The sequence below is a fragment of the Ursus americanus genome, chromosome 12 (assembly GCF_024610735.1).
Source record: "Ursus americanus isolate L20-20 chromosome 12, mUrsAme1.1.p, whole genome shotgun sequence".
In the NCBI taxonomy this organism is placed as follows: domain Eukaryota; kingdom Metazoa; phylum Chordata; class Mammalia; order Carnivora; family Ursidae; genus Ursus; species Ursus americanus.
In genome coordinates this window covers 41,259,047-41,272,494 of record NC_142138.1, presented here as the reverse complement: position 1 = coordinate 41,272,494, position 13,448 = coordinate 41,259,047, and the positions used below count along the sequence as shown (strand labels likewise).

Here is a 13,448-nt window from a genome sequence, read left to right as displayed (position 1 = left end):
AAACTCTGCCCTTGTTATCAACCTCTGCTCCACAGACTTTCCTGTCTGTTGCAATCCCTTATATCCTTTGAACCTGATACTCATATGTTTTTTGTTTTTTTTTAAATATTTTTTTTGATATTCATATGTTTTAAAAGAAACTCACATAAAGGTTTCAACCCAGAAAAACAATCTTGAGGTCATTCAAGTCCACTTGAAACAAACGGTCCTTCCTGCAATTTTAATTCAGGTGAAAACTGAAAACAATGAAGAGCTACTTTCATAACAGCTCAATTCTAGGAAATCAGTTGCTTTTCCATTAGAGAAATTTTTAAATCTCTTGTGTAGGATCTTACAGGCCTCATATGGAGACTGGACTTTTTCCTAACTGCAATCAGAAGCTTTTAAGATTTTGTGCAGAAAACTGACATGACTTAATTGGTCTTAGCAGACTGCATAAAGGTGTTCAAGGACAACTAAACCATTGTCCCTTTTAAGTCCAGAAGCTTTTAAGATTTTAAGATTTAAAAGTGACATGATTCCAGACTCTCTCTAGACACCTCCTTCCACTGCACACCCCAATACCAAATCTAGAAAACAGTCTCAGAAAAAAACTAAAAAATTTTAAACTGCCTAAAGTATTTCAGTTGGGAAATACAAATGTTATATCTAAGCAGCTATTCAACAATACAACACACACACACACACACACACACACACACGCATCACAAAGATCTCCAAATAGAAACATGAACAAGTGAAAAAAAGCATAATATTAAAAACAGACACATACATAAATGTCAATGTTTTCGTTATAAAAAATAACAAAAGAGAATATCCAAAAAGCTAAAAACATATGAAAAGACACTTAATTTCATGAATTATTAAAACCACAATGTAAAACCACTACTACTCATCTACCAAATGAAGAAAAGGCAGATCTTACTGAGGTTTGATGATCTTGAACAGCCCCTGGAATGCTCTACACTGCTGGTGCAAATATAAATATGTACAACTATGCGACTGTTGGACAGTGCCTGTCAAATCTATGGGCAGAACATATGCACTTCAACAATTCACTCATAGGTATATATACAAGGGGAATGTGCACATATGTGGTCTAAGAGATGCATGCAAGAATGTTTGTAACAGCCTTTTTCATAACAGCCAAGAAACTAGAAACTACTCTAAAGCCTGTCAATAAATGAGTGGATGAATAAGTTATAGAATATACTTACTATTGAATACTATAAAGCAGAGAAAATAATCTACAGCTATACACAAAAATATGGACAGATCTCACAAGCATAATATTGAGTACAAGACATCAGATATTACAGAATACACACTTAAGGGATCCGGCTGTATCAAGTGCCAAAGCAGGAAAGTGTTACCATGATGTGGGCATGGGAGACATGGTGATGACAGAGGGAGCATGAGGACAGAGGGGTATCCTGCAATCCTAATGGTTTTAGCAGAGCTCTTAGTGTCTCAGGACAAGGTCAAAGCTTATGCATCAGGTTACTTATATTTGAAAAGCTATTTTGGGGTTGTTGTTGAGACTGAGCTCCTGGCTTCAGTATATCAAGTCAGTACAGGAGCAGAACTTTTCATCATGAGCTACACATGGTCAGACCATCCAAATCTCAAGTTTATTTGGGTGGCTATGGGACAAAACAAAGTTACATTGAGCAGGTGGCCTAATTTCCATATCACCAACCTCTATTACACGGATGACTCTCCCTTCATCAGATGCTTTGGGCAATGAGGCATTCTCTGAGACTCCTTGAATTTCACTCACAGTACCCTGGCAGGACGGAGCCCCAGGGCTCAGAGAGGCTCCATAACACATCCTTGGATCTCTTTCCTTACTTTCCTTGCTTCACTCTTTCCTACATTCGCCTAGCTGAAAGTGAGTAAGGCTTTGCGTATGTAGAAATAATGCCCTCTGAAACCAGGTGTCGATAAAGGATATTTATCATTAATTGGCTCAAGGTAAAGCATTACAAAAAATATATGAATAAAAGAATAACCAGAAACATGCATGATTTGTGAAAACATTAATCAACTCATTCAAGAAGCTCCATGAATTCGAAGACATAAAAGTACAACAGAATGCACACCTACCTACATCATAGCCCTGAAAGAGGACCCAGTTTGGGGAGTTACCCAAACTACCTACATTTTGACCTCAGTCTGTACTTTCTAACTGATTAAGTTCTCTTAAGACCAGCAAGACCCTGCGTGATTGACTCCAAGGCAACGACCTGACCTTTATTGCCCACCTGCATGTACCCACTGACCTTTGTCCCACATTTTCCTTATATGAACCTGGAAGTATTTCCAGCACTTTGGAGACAGACTTTGGGACACTAGTCTTCTGTCTTCCTGGTGGTGGCCTCCCTGAAATAAATCCCTTTCTTGTTTCACCACCACTGGTCTCTCTGTTTTTGGGTTTTGTCGATGGCAAGCAGCCAATCTGATCTGCTTGGGAGCCCTGGGGCCAGGAGCTCTTGTGCCCTTGGCTTCCAGTAATAGTCCATTTGTGGACATTTAGTAAGGCCCACGTACAGAGTGACTGGGATCCTCTAAGCTCCCTCCGCCCTATACTTTCTCAGGCTCTGCGGGCTGGGTTCTGGCATGCCTTCTCCAAATATTTAACAAACAGTTAAAGTAGTTTTGCTTTCAGGTTCAGTTTCTTCCTCCTTTTCCTTTCTGAACTTCCTCAATCTGTTCTCCCGTTCTCTGGGCGGAACAAACAGAACAAGTGTGAGTTGAGAGACAACAGGAAGCTCATTCTTGAACAGACCAGCAGTGCTGTGAAGCAGGTATGTTCATTTCTAAACTTTCTTTTACAGGCACTTTAGGTTTGGGCTTAAAACCTTAATATCTGAAATAAAAATGGGAACTGAGAAGAGGAATGCAAAAGATACATCTAACTATGTAAGATATAAAACCATGTATTTGAGATTTCTACTTTATGTTGTTTACATATTCTTGCTCTAAAATCTACATATTCAAAAAAATCTATGTATTTTTTAAAAATCTGAATTACAGAGGAAGCTTAAGACTACAATGAAATCTTATACACCATTCATTTAGATTGACCCTGTGGTGATATTTTGTGACATTTGCATTCTCTTTCTAAACAGATATAGAAGTTTTTCTATTTACATTCTTATTCTGATTATTATTTGGGGGGATATATATATAAGTAACAGAGGCCGTGACTCTTCACCACTAAATACTCTAGCACCTATATCTTGGGATCCCGCCACTCCTTCCTCTCCCCTGCCTATTTCCATCACTCCAGTAAGTCCGTGCTCACTAAGGACATCCCTGGCTATCCTACCAATACTTGCAGTGAATTCTTTGGGTATTTAACATAGCTAACCTCTCCCTGCTTCTGGATGCTCACTCTGTCTGCATTGCCTCTGAAACCCCATGCTCTCCCAGGACTCCCACCCCTTAAAATTCCCCAAGGCTTTTCTTCTTTTGTATTCTTAAACTGAATTAAGTCATCTCAAACACATAATTCAATTAGCCCCTATCACTCAATTACATCTCTTTCCTCAGTATTATTTCAGTTTCACAAATCTACTATGTGCCCAACGTGGGGACTGAGCAGGGAACAGAATAGACATGACACGTTTCTCCTCAAGCTTAGACTTAGTGGAGATAATTACAATTGCTAAGAAACAACAACATCGTTGTCGTTTTGTCTGTCCTCTTTCTAGTTTGAGATGGTTACTGAGAAACACTGTTAACTCTCCCCTTATCTCCGTTCTTCCTTTCTCCTGTACTAATAGGACTCCTGCTTATTTGCCAGGCACATAGTTTCCCAGAATAATATGACAAGTCCAGCCTCTCTTGTGGTTGTGTACGGGAATACAGACTAATCTAAGAAGCAATTTGTTTTATGTAGACATGGTGAGTTAGTAAAGGAGAGGCCTGTCTTCCCATTGTTTGTTCCCTGATTAGAATACAAATATGATGGCATACCATCTCACACCATGGACCACCCCTTATAGATGACTGAGCATATGATAAGAAGGTTCTAAAGCCTCAATCCCTATGAAACAAAAAGCATATACCATCTCTAGATTATTGATCCTGAAATTTATGAGGGAGAAATCAATGTAAATTGTTGAGGAGACATTTTTTTCTAATCTTCACAGCGAAGCCTAATCCTAAGCCATACAGTTACCTTAGTATCACTCTGAGGGCAGGGACCACAGCTTGTCTTTTTATCCAAGCACACAAGCACAATGTGTAGCACATAACAGATGTTCAACCCATGTGTTGAAAAAAAAAAAAAAAAAGCCACAGTAAATGAGACTGAAGATCAAAGAATAAAAATATGAAAAGATACCTTTCCTAAACCTGAGGTGAGCTGCACCCCCAGTGAGGCACCTGCTGTGCCAGGAGAAAGCCAGGTCTGGAAAGTGCTGAGTGGTCTGTGGGATGACAACCTGACGCTGCAGAAGTAAGAGGAGCCCATTAGGTCAGAATGACAACACATTAGAAAGGGTGTTTTGGGGATAAGAGAGTCAACAGAAATCCTCTAGAGGTTACTGATCATGGAGTATGGGGTAGCCAATATTTTTGAGGAAAATTATCATGCCAGGTAATTGGGTGCAAAACATAGAACAGTAAAACAGATCTTCCAGGTTTCCAATCATGAGTATACCATTTATTTACTATGTACTTCGGAAAAACACCTTACTTAGACTTTCTGAGCCCCACTGATCTCATTTGCAAAGCAGGTATAATAAGCCTACTTCGCAGGTTCTTGTATCAATGACAGCAAAACATTGCACACTGGTGTTATCCAGTATTTCATCCTTAGCTTCATCAGAGATTTGGAGAATAATGAAGGCAGCACTCTGCAGATGGCCACTCCGCATTCTGCGCCATGGAAAAGTACAGAAGTGCTAATGTATGCATCCTTTGGGTAACTCTGAGGCAGGACAATGACTTTGTGGTCTTATTTTACTGTGAGACTCACTCTTCTGGGTTTGCAAGTTTCCACTGCATCTGAGGAGACATGGGGTATGATAAATGCTCCTCTCAAAGCTTATATATATATATATATATATATATATATATATATATATATATATATATATATGCCAGAGAAAACTAAATTTCCAACAATTGGTTCCTTAAAGTAGGTGGAATTTTATTTATTTTTTGAGAGAGAGAGAGACAGCATGTGCACACAAGCAGGGGAGGATCAGAGGGAGAGGGAGGAAGAGAATCTTAAGCAGGCTCCATGCCCAGTGCAGAGTCTGACATGGGGGCTCGATTCCACAACCCTGAGATCATGACCTGAGCCAAAAACCAAGAGTCAGACACTTAACCAACTGAGCCACCCAGACCTCCAGTAAGCGGAATTTTAATAGGAATAAATATAATCTCATTTACCATGCCTCAGTTGTTCACCACTTAATCTATTTTTATTTTTATTGATACAACATCGTGTAAATTTTAGGGTGTAAAACATGTTGCTTTGATACATTTATATATTGCAATATGATTACCACCTTAGCCTTAGCTAACATCTCTATCATGTCACTTAATTATCATATTTGTGTATATATGTGTGTATGTGCTGGCAACAGTTAAGATCTAGTCTCTTAGCAACTTTGAAGTTTATAATCTGGTATTGTTGTCTATAATCATTATGAAGTACACCCCCAGGCCTTATTTATTTACTAGTTGCAAGCTTATACCCTTATAAACCACCAACCTTCAAATTCCCTAAAACCACCCTTCTACTGTTTTTATGAGTTCACTCTTTTTTGTTTTGTTTTAAAGATTTTATTTATTTGACAGAGAGAGACACAGCGAGAGAGGGAACACAAGCAGGGGGAGTGGGAGAGGAAAAAGCAGGCTTCCCACTGAGCAGGGAACCTGATGCGGGGCTTGATCCCAGAACCCTGGGATCATGACCTGAGCCGAAGGCAGACGCTTAACAACTGAGCCACCCAGACATCCCCATTTTTTTTTTTTAGATTCCACATATAAGTAATCTCATATAGTATTTGACTTACCTCACTTAGCATAATGCCCTCAAGGTCCATACATGTTGTCACAAATAGAAGCATTTCCTTATTTCTCATGCCTGAACAACATTCCATTGTATATATGTATACGACTTCTTTATCCATTCATCTATTGATGGACACTCAGGCTGTTTCCATATCTTGACTGTTGTCAGCTTTGTGGCAATAACACAAGAGTGCAGATATCTCCTTGAGATCCTGATTTCAATTATTTTGGATAAATATCCCCAAGTGGGATTGTTGGATTACATGGTAGTTCTATTTTTAATTTTATGCAAACTCCATACTGTTTTACAATGTATATTCCTACCATCCGTGTACAAGGGTTCTCTTATCTCCACATCCTTGCTAATAATTATCTCTTGTCTTCTTAATAACAGCCATTCTAACAGGTGTGAGGTGATCTCTCATTGTGGTTTTAAGATATCCCTGATTTCCCAGATTAGTGATGTTAAATATCTTTTCATATACTGGCCATTTGGATGTCTTCTTTGGAAAAATGTCTGTTTAGTTCCTCTACTGATTTTGTAATCAACTGTTTGTTGTTGTTGTTGTTATTGCATTTTATGATTATCAACTGTTTTCTTAATATGCTTCATTGAGAAAGATATCAAAGATATCCAAAAGATACCAGAGCATGTTAACTAAAGGAAGATACTTAAAATTTTTACCTGCAGTGATGGAAGAAAAACACTAATTAGTAGGAGGAGATGAGATTGATGAAAAGTTTCAAACTGCTTAGGGTCATTAAAAAACTGTTTTAGAATTGTAGTCTGATTTTGGATCTCATTGATCCCCTAAATTTCTTGCCTCATTCAGGGCTGGGGATTCTAACAGTGACCTTTACGATGTCTTCCACAGTGGAGCAGTTCCTTGTCTGGACAACGCGGGGATACCCCTGTCCTGGTGTGAGATTCCCACAGAAATGGTCCTGGTACTCCCAAACCTACACTGTGGGGCAGCCTCCACAATGCAGTGCCCCCAAGATCACGAGCTACAGAAGCAGTACCTGGTACTTGGTTTTAATAGTTGATTTTTCATGTTACCCCCTCTACCTAGAGGCTACCTGATTGGCCACAGATTAGCTAGCATTTATGGTGGAAGGATTCTGATTCTTCTGAGTAAGAGAGTTATAAAGGACACTATTACTCTATTTTATCCCCTTCTCCAAACTCAGACACTTTGTCCGAAGCAAAGTCAGTATAGACACTCAGATGGCCTCCTTGACTGAATATTGGCAGTTTCCCTATGTGCTTGGAACATGCTTATGTTATTTTGAGCTTGCTGCTTTTTCTGTGCACTCTCTCCCATTCACAGAAACCCAAGTTTCTCTGAGAAGATTCTGCTACCAGATTAATTTTTATTTTTATTTTGCTTTTAGTTTTATTACTGTTAATTATGCCTTATAGGTACAATCACAGGACGTTACAGTTGCAAGGAGCCATCGAGTTTATATAAGGCAGACTCAACACATCACAAGGAAGGCTCAGGGAGTTCAGGAACGGACCAATAGTCTTAATGGAGTATTTCTTTCTGAGATGATAGTTATTCAAGTTTCTTTTAACACTAATTCACTGGGTGTTATACGCAACTAATAAATCATTGAACACTACATCAAAAACTAATGATGTACTATATGTTGGCTAATTGAATTTTTTAAAAAACCAGTAATTCACATACCATAAATTTCATGCATTTAAAATGTACAATTGACAAAAATGTACAAATTTAATGTACAATGGTTTCTTTCACATGGGGAAGATGGTCTAGGAAATCTTCCTGGAAGAGGAGTGTGACATAAATTTTGAAAGATTTATACATACCATCCAGGGTGGGAGGTTACTGGAGAAGCCACAAGCAGAAAAAAAGAGCAGTATTTTGAATACTGAAACTGCCAGTATTCAGTCAAGGAGGCCACCTGAGTGTCCGTACTGACTTTGCTTCAGATAAAGTATCTGAGTTTGGAGGAGAAGGAAAACCCAAGGTTGTGTTTATAAAACTTCACATTCTTCCGGAGGCTGGAGGGGGTAGGGAGATAACTAGGATCTTGGAACATTCTATTTGTGGGGAGAGGGGGGTACTGGGGGGGGGCAACTAAGGAATGTGAATCAGTTTTTTTCTCCAAATATTTCGATGGAAATTCGGGTTTGACCTGCCTGATATGTCTTTGCCCTTGTGGTCCCCAGGACTTGCTGCAGATGAAGGAGGAATTAGAGGAAAGCTGTAAGAAGAAAGACCAGCTTCTCCGTGATGCACAAAGAGCCTTAGCAGGTATGGGGAGGGCTCAGTGCACGATGGGGTGGGAGGTTCCTTCCCCGACAGGAATATCTTCCTGAAGCAAGGCGTTTCCTCTCCTTCTGGGGAAAGCACACTCTGCTAAATCTGAAAACACCAAGGCAGGGTGTGGTGGCTCATCAGCCAGGCGGTCAGGGCCTTTCCCACCATGTTCTCAACCCGCCCTCGAGGTGTGGTCACCAGTTGAATTCAGACATTTCCCTCTGCTCTTTCAAGGTGGTTTGGTGTCTGAGAGAGTGGGGGCTGTGGGACAGGGGGCTGTAGCTTTCAGGCTTAACCTCTGTGATCTCTCCTCTCTGAATGAAAATCTTCCTGGAGCAGAGGAGCAGGACAAAAGAGAGACAGCAGAGAGGGAAAAGCAGCTTCTTGAGGAAAAATGTACACAGTTGCGGCAACAGTTAAATGTTCTAGAAATATATTGCAAGGAATCCATGACCCAGATGAAAGAGGAGCTGAGACGGAGAGAAAAACATGAGAAAGAGCAGGATGAGAGGATTCGGAGGCTTGAGGTAAGCCTAGCCTGGGACCGAGCAGGGTCTGCAGAACAAAGCCCTGAAACCCCAGAAAGGGAGGGTTGAAAGTTGGGCGAGGTCAGAGAGAGAAGCACCACGGCCACTGATTGCATTTGATTCACTACACCCCCTGAATTTGTCATGGCTTGTGTCGAGGCACTTGAGTTGTGTTCACATTGAGTTTCCGGGGAGTCCAGTAAGAACTTGGTAGCTCCAAGCATTTACAGATGATAAATCACCTTCCCAGAGCATGTGCTGCTACTCTGAGGGATTCCTGGATGATCTCATGGAGCAATATTAAATGGGGTCCCCAGCTTTATCATGTAGATATTCTAACTGGGTGTATGTAAGAGAAGCAGCAATTGGTTCACTTTCCCAAGATTATTGCCAATTTTCAGGCACCCTACTCACCCAGTGACCCTAAGACAGATCCCTGCTGACCTAAAACTATCAGCTCTGCACAGACTCAGAAATGAGGGGGACTGACAGCTCCTGACCTGGTGCTGTCTCCAGGTGAGGACGGCCTGCCTGAGTCAGCACACAGGGGACTCTCTCTTCTCCCATCTGGAAGTGTTTGTATCAGATTTCTAAACCAGCTTACAAGTTCCCACTATTTCTAAGATGTGGGTGAGCATTTGTGCCATTCAGATCAAAGGCTATCTCCTAAAAAGCATGATTTTTAGCTAGACTATCTCACAACAATTGTCCTTATGCCTGTTTCGCACCTTGCAAAACCCTAGTGATGGATGAATATAATTAAGGTTGTACTATGCCTCTTCTCATTTCCCAACCCTAAACCAGGAGATATTCCTGCTGTAAATGATCTAATAAGGGAGAATATGTTAAAAAGGAAAATGCAGATAATTTTATAAATTGTTAATATAAAACCTTATTCCTGAATGTTTGGAGTTTTTAAATGTTTTCCTTTTATGAATATATCACACGCTTTTAGGCCAAAATGAAAGATTTGACTGAAAAAAAGCAAAACACTGAAAATTACTGCACTTCAAAGACAACGGCAAACGATAAGAAAGAAAATAATCTGGAGCCTTCATGGTGGTCTAAAATTTGTGAGCTGATAGAAGAGTTGTATTTACTAATTGCCAAGTTTTTCTCTTGTGGATAATTTCAGGTAATTTTTACAACTTTTCAAAACAGCTTTTTGATGTGGCTTATTTTTACATGCATGTACCTTTTCTGTTTTTGGCAAAATATTAATAGAAAAATATAAAATACCTACTACAGGGCATCAATGACTGGTAAATAAAAGATATAGTCAATGTGGCTGGACAGTTAATTCAAATGGACATGGAAGTAACAGATTTGAAGACAAAGAGGTCAAATCTGTAATATCCTGGAAAAGAAACATATTGGAATATATTTATCAAAAAACACAAAATGCTTTTGAAAGTCGCACATGAATCGTTACACAAATGGCTATCCATACTGTGTTCTTGAGTAGGACAGTTTCATATGCAAATCAATTCTTAGTTCACTTATAAATTTCATGTGTTCTGAATTACAATTTCAGAAAGGTTAATTGTAAAATTTAAATGGAGCCGATCAAAAAAAAAAATCAAAAAGCCAAGACGATTCAGAAGAAGTACAATGAAATTTATAGAACTGCAGTAATTAGAAGAGTGTGTCAACTGAGCATAAAGACACAACAACAGAACACACTGTGTGGTCTAAAGGTAGAACCCCACCACATACAGGAATTAAGTGCATGTGAAAAGTATTACTTCAAATTAGTGGGAAAGTATGAACTGCACAATACCTGTTGTCAAACAACTGGACAGCCGTGCAGAATGAAACAGTGATTAGATCTATTGTAAATTCTGCACAAAGTAAATTCCAGCTTGACCTCAAACATTAAAAAACTGCATAAAATCAGTAAATGTCAGATAATTTATAAATTGTCTTGGAACATCAAATTTATTTTTAAATGCCGTCAAACCTGAAGACATAAAGGTACTGACAGAACTACATAAAAAATAAAGATACAATTTGTTGTGGTGAGAAAGAACCTAAAGAAATCCAGAAGGCAAAAATGTTCTGAAGACAGCCTTGATTTATGTCTGAGGAAAGAGCTGATTTTATAAGTTATATATCATAAAGAGCCACGAGTCAATAAAAATGGGCAAACTCTAGCTTATAGAAAAGATGTTCAAGTAACTCAAAATAAGAGAAATAAACTTAAAACTATGAGATGTAGTGTTTCACCTCATATGCTATCAAACTGTGTTCCCAAAGTTTCTGAAAACATGTCCTTTCATGGGAGCCCAAATGGTATAATATCTATTGCAGATTGTGTCCAGTATTTCTTAAGTTTTAATAGATGTCCATTTTGGCCCCACAGCTTCAGTTTTAAGGCATACATGCACTCCCTCTCATACACACAGAAAAATTATGTATTTATAAGATGTCCACTGCAGCACTGACTATAACTTTAAAGACTGGACCTATTTATATGTCCATCTATATGGGAGTGGTAATATAAGTTTTAGCACACTTATACAGTGGAATATTATATTGCCAGAAAATTGAGTAACAGAGCACTATTTGTAATGATATAGAACAATTTACTAGATATACTGTAATGTGGGGAAAGCGGGGTGCAAACCAATAGGAATAGTGCACTGCTTTTGCCAAAAACTGGCATTCATATCTACTTGTATGGATACACTTAGGTGATCTCTGGAGTAACATGAGGAACTAACAATGTTGGTTCCTTCTAGGGGAAGCTAGGTTTCTGAGATCAGGAATAAGAGGAATACTTATCTTATTTTGTATAAACCTTTGTATCTTTGGAAATTTTATAAGGAGTATGCAATTCTTGCTCAGGAGGATAAGAAAGAAAAAACAAGGATGACGGTTATGGTGATGATGGTGGTGGTGGTGGTGGTGGTGGTAACAGGGAATTTTGCATTCTTAGGAAAGCATCAGCCAGTTCAAAAGATAGGTCTGATAGCGAGGTCTGACACTGGAAAAAACAAAACGTGAACCCTAATCTTGTATTATGGAGTTGATTTCTACCTCCTCAAATTCTTTGAAAAATAATACATAAAGTATGTGATTCTGAAATCCCGGCTGGTGTCTTTCACTTTCCAGCTGCAATTTACGGTTTTAGGTGTTAGTTGGATACTGGGTCTGCAGGGTGTCATTAGTGTTTTTGGACTTCCCTTTCAGCTGACTTAATATCTGCATGCTATGCTTTTGTTATAATGAATTACTTCCAGTTGCACAAGCTTGACAGGTTACCCCTTTATTCTAGATAGCTGTGCACAGTATTCGGACTTCTTCAAACAACCTCTCTTACTGATCCTCACCTTTATTTTGCAGACTAGTTTCTCCTTGAAGCCTTGGATTTCCTGAATCCCCGAAAATGGGTAGGGTAGCCCTCCTTTACACTCGCTTTGCAACTGCAGCATGATTTTGAAAATTTAAATTACCCATTTACTCTGTCTCACTGGTGATGCCTCGCTACCAAGGACTAGTTTATCTTTATCATTGTAATCTTAGCTCCTATTTCCATCTCCAGCACTTGATCAATAACTGGAAAATGTTGAATAAAGTTTCCCACTTTCTATATCCTCATTATGACAGATGCCTCAAAGGACTCTTAAAACAAAGAGTGTCGTTTTTGATATGAAGAACAAAGGCAAAAGGAAATGTACATAAAATTAAATTTCCTTATAACTTGCAGCCCACTGACAAATACTTGAGACAGGCAGAGTATGACATTGCTCCAGGAACTCCCAACTGTCTTAATGTAATGCTTTGCTAGTGGCAAAACACAGCCTTAGCTTACACAACAGTCAGGCCTCCACGATCCTGTCATGTTAGGAGTTAGTCGGACAGTTAGGTGATCAGGGCCTGGGTCCCCAACAAGAAAATATGGAGTCAGGACAGCTAAAATAAAACAGCACTAATACACTGTTTTTGCAGCTTAGACAGGACTGTACTAGCATTCTGTTTTATAGTCTTTGCAGAAATGTCTTCTGCAAAGCGTCCTAAAGTAAAACCTTACAGCATTTGTCGCCATAATGAGCAAGGAGCCCCCAGAAGTCAGCCAGAAAAAAAGACCATCAGCACAGAGACATTAACCTATAGGCAGAAAGAAACTTCGAAGCCACATGACCAAGAACTGCAGGCATTAAGGGCATACAAAATCCTGTATCAATAGGAAACTCGAACTGAATACATGGTGAATCAGCCCTTTCCTCCGGAAGAACACTGTGGCAAGTCTCAACTAGCACGCATGTCCTCACAGCCTTATTTTCTAGGAATTACAGTCCTAATTCATTCTACCCACTGTGTATTAGGATATTAAAACTAATGTGATTTGATGTGGGGTTCAGGAGCAAACTGTCAAGACACAATTCTCAAGATGTTTCTGGTGCAAAAAAAGGTGGTTTTATTAAAGTATGGGGACAGGATCCATGGGCAGAAATGACTGGAGTATATGTGAGGAGTAACTGATTATATATTTTTAAGTTGGGAGGGGTAGAGACAAAGGAAATTTCCAAAAGGATTTCCGTATGTTAAAGAAGACTTACTGTTGCAGGACTTCTCTGCCTTTAGTGCCCACAGT

The 13,448-nt window shown here is 39.2% G+C and overlaps 1 protein-coding gene across 2 annotated transcripts; it reads left to right on the top strand.

The window, feature by feature from the left end:
• Positions 1-2,536: 2,536 nt before the first annotated feature.
• Positions 2,537-12,457, top strand: LOC123795235 (uncharacterized). 2 transcript variants are annotated; one of them, XM_045801830.2, is made up of 6 exons: positions 2,537-2,922; positions 6,909-7,059; positions 8,234-8,318; positions 8,664-8,851; positions 9,807-9,986; positions 12,197-12,457. In XM_045801830.2, exons 1-5 carry the CDS (start codon positions 2,900-2,902, stop codon positions 9,978-9,980), a joined length of 621 nt encoding a protein of 206 aa, XP_045657786.2. In that variant the 5' UTR covers positions 2,537-2,899; the 3' UTR covers positions 9,981-9,986; positions 12,197-12,457. The 2 variants fall into 2 exon arrangements, with proteins under 2 accessions (XP_045657786.2, XP_045657787.1); XM_045801831.2 differs by having other exon boundaries at positions 2,540-2,807.
• Positions 12,458-13,448: the final 991 nt, after the last annotated feature.

Bases quoted from the DNA above. Each gene is read 5' to 3' on its own strand.
- LOC123795235 (XM_045801830.2), top strand. From the start codon at position 2,900: ATGCAAAAGATACATCTAACTAT. The intron at 2,923-6,908 runs GTAAGATATAAA...TGTCTTCCACAG, and splicing joins CAAAAGATACATCTAACTAT to TGGAGCAGTTCCTTGTCTGG. The intron at 8,852-9,806 runs GTAAGCCTAGCC...ACACGCTTTTAG, and splicing joins AGAGGATTCGGAGGCTTGAG to GCCAAAATGAAAGATTTGAC.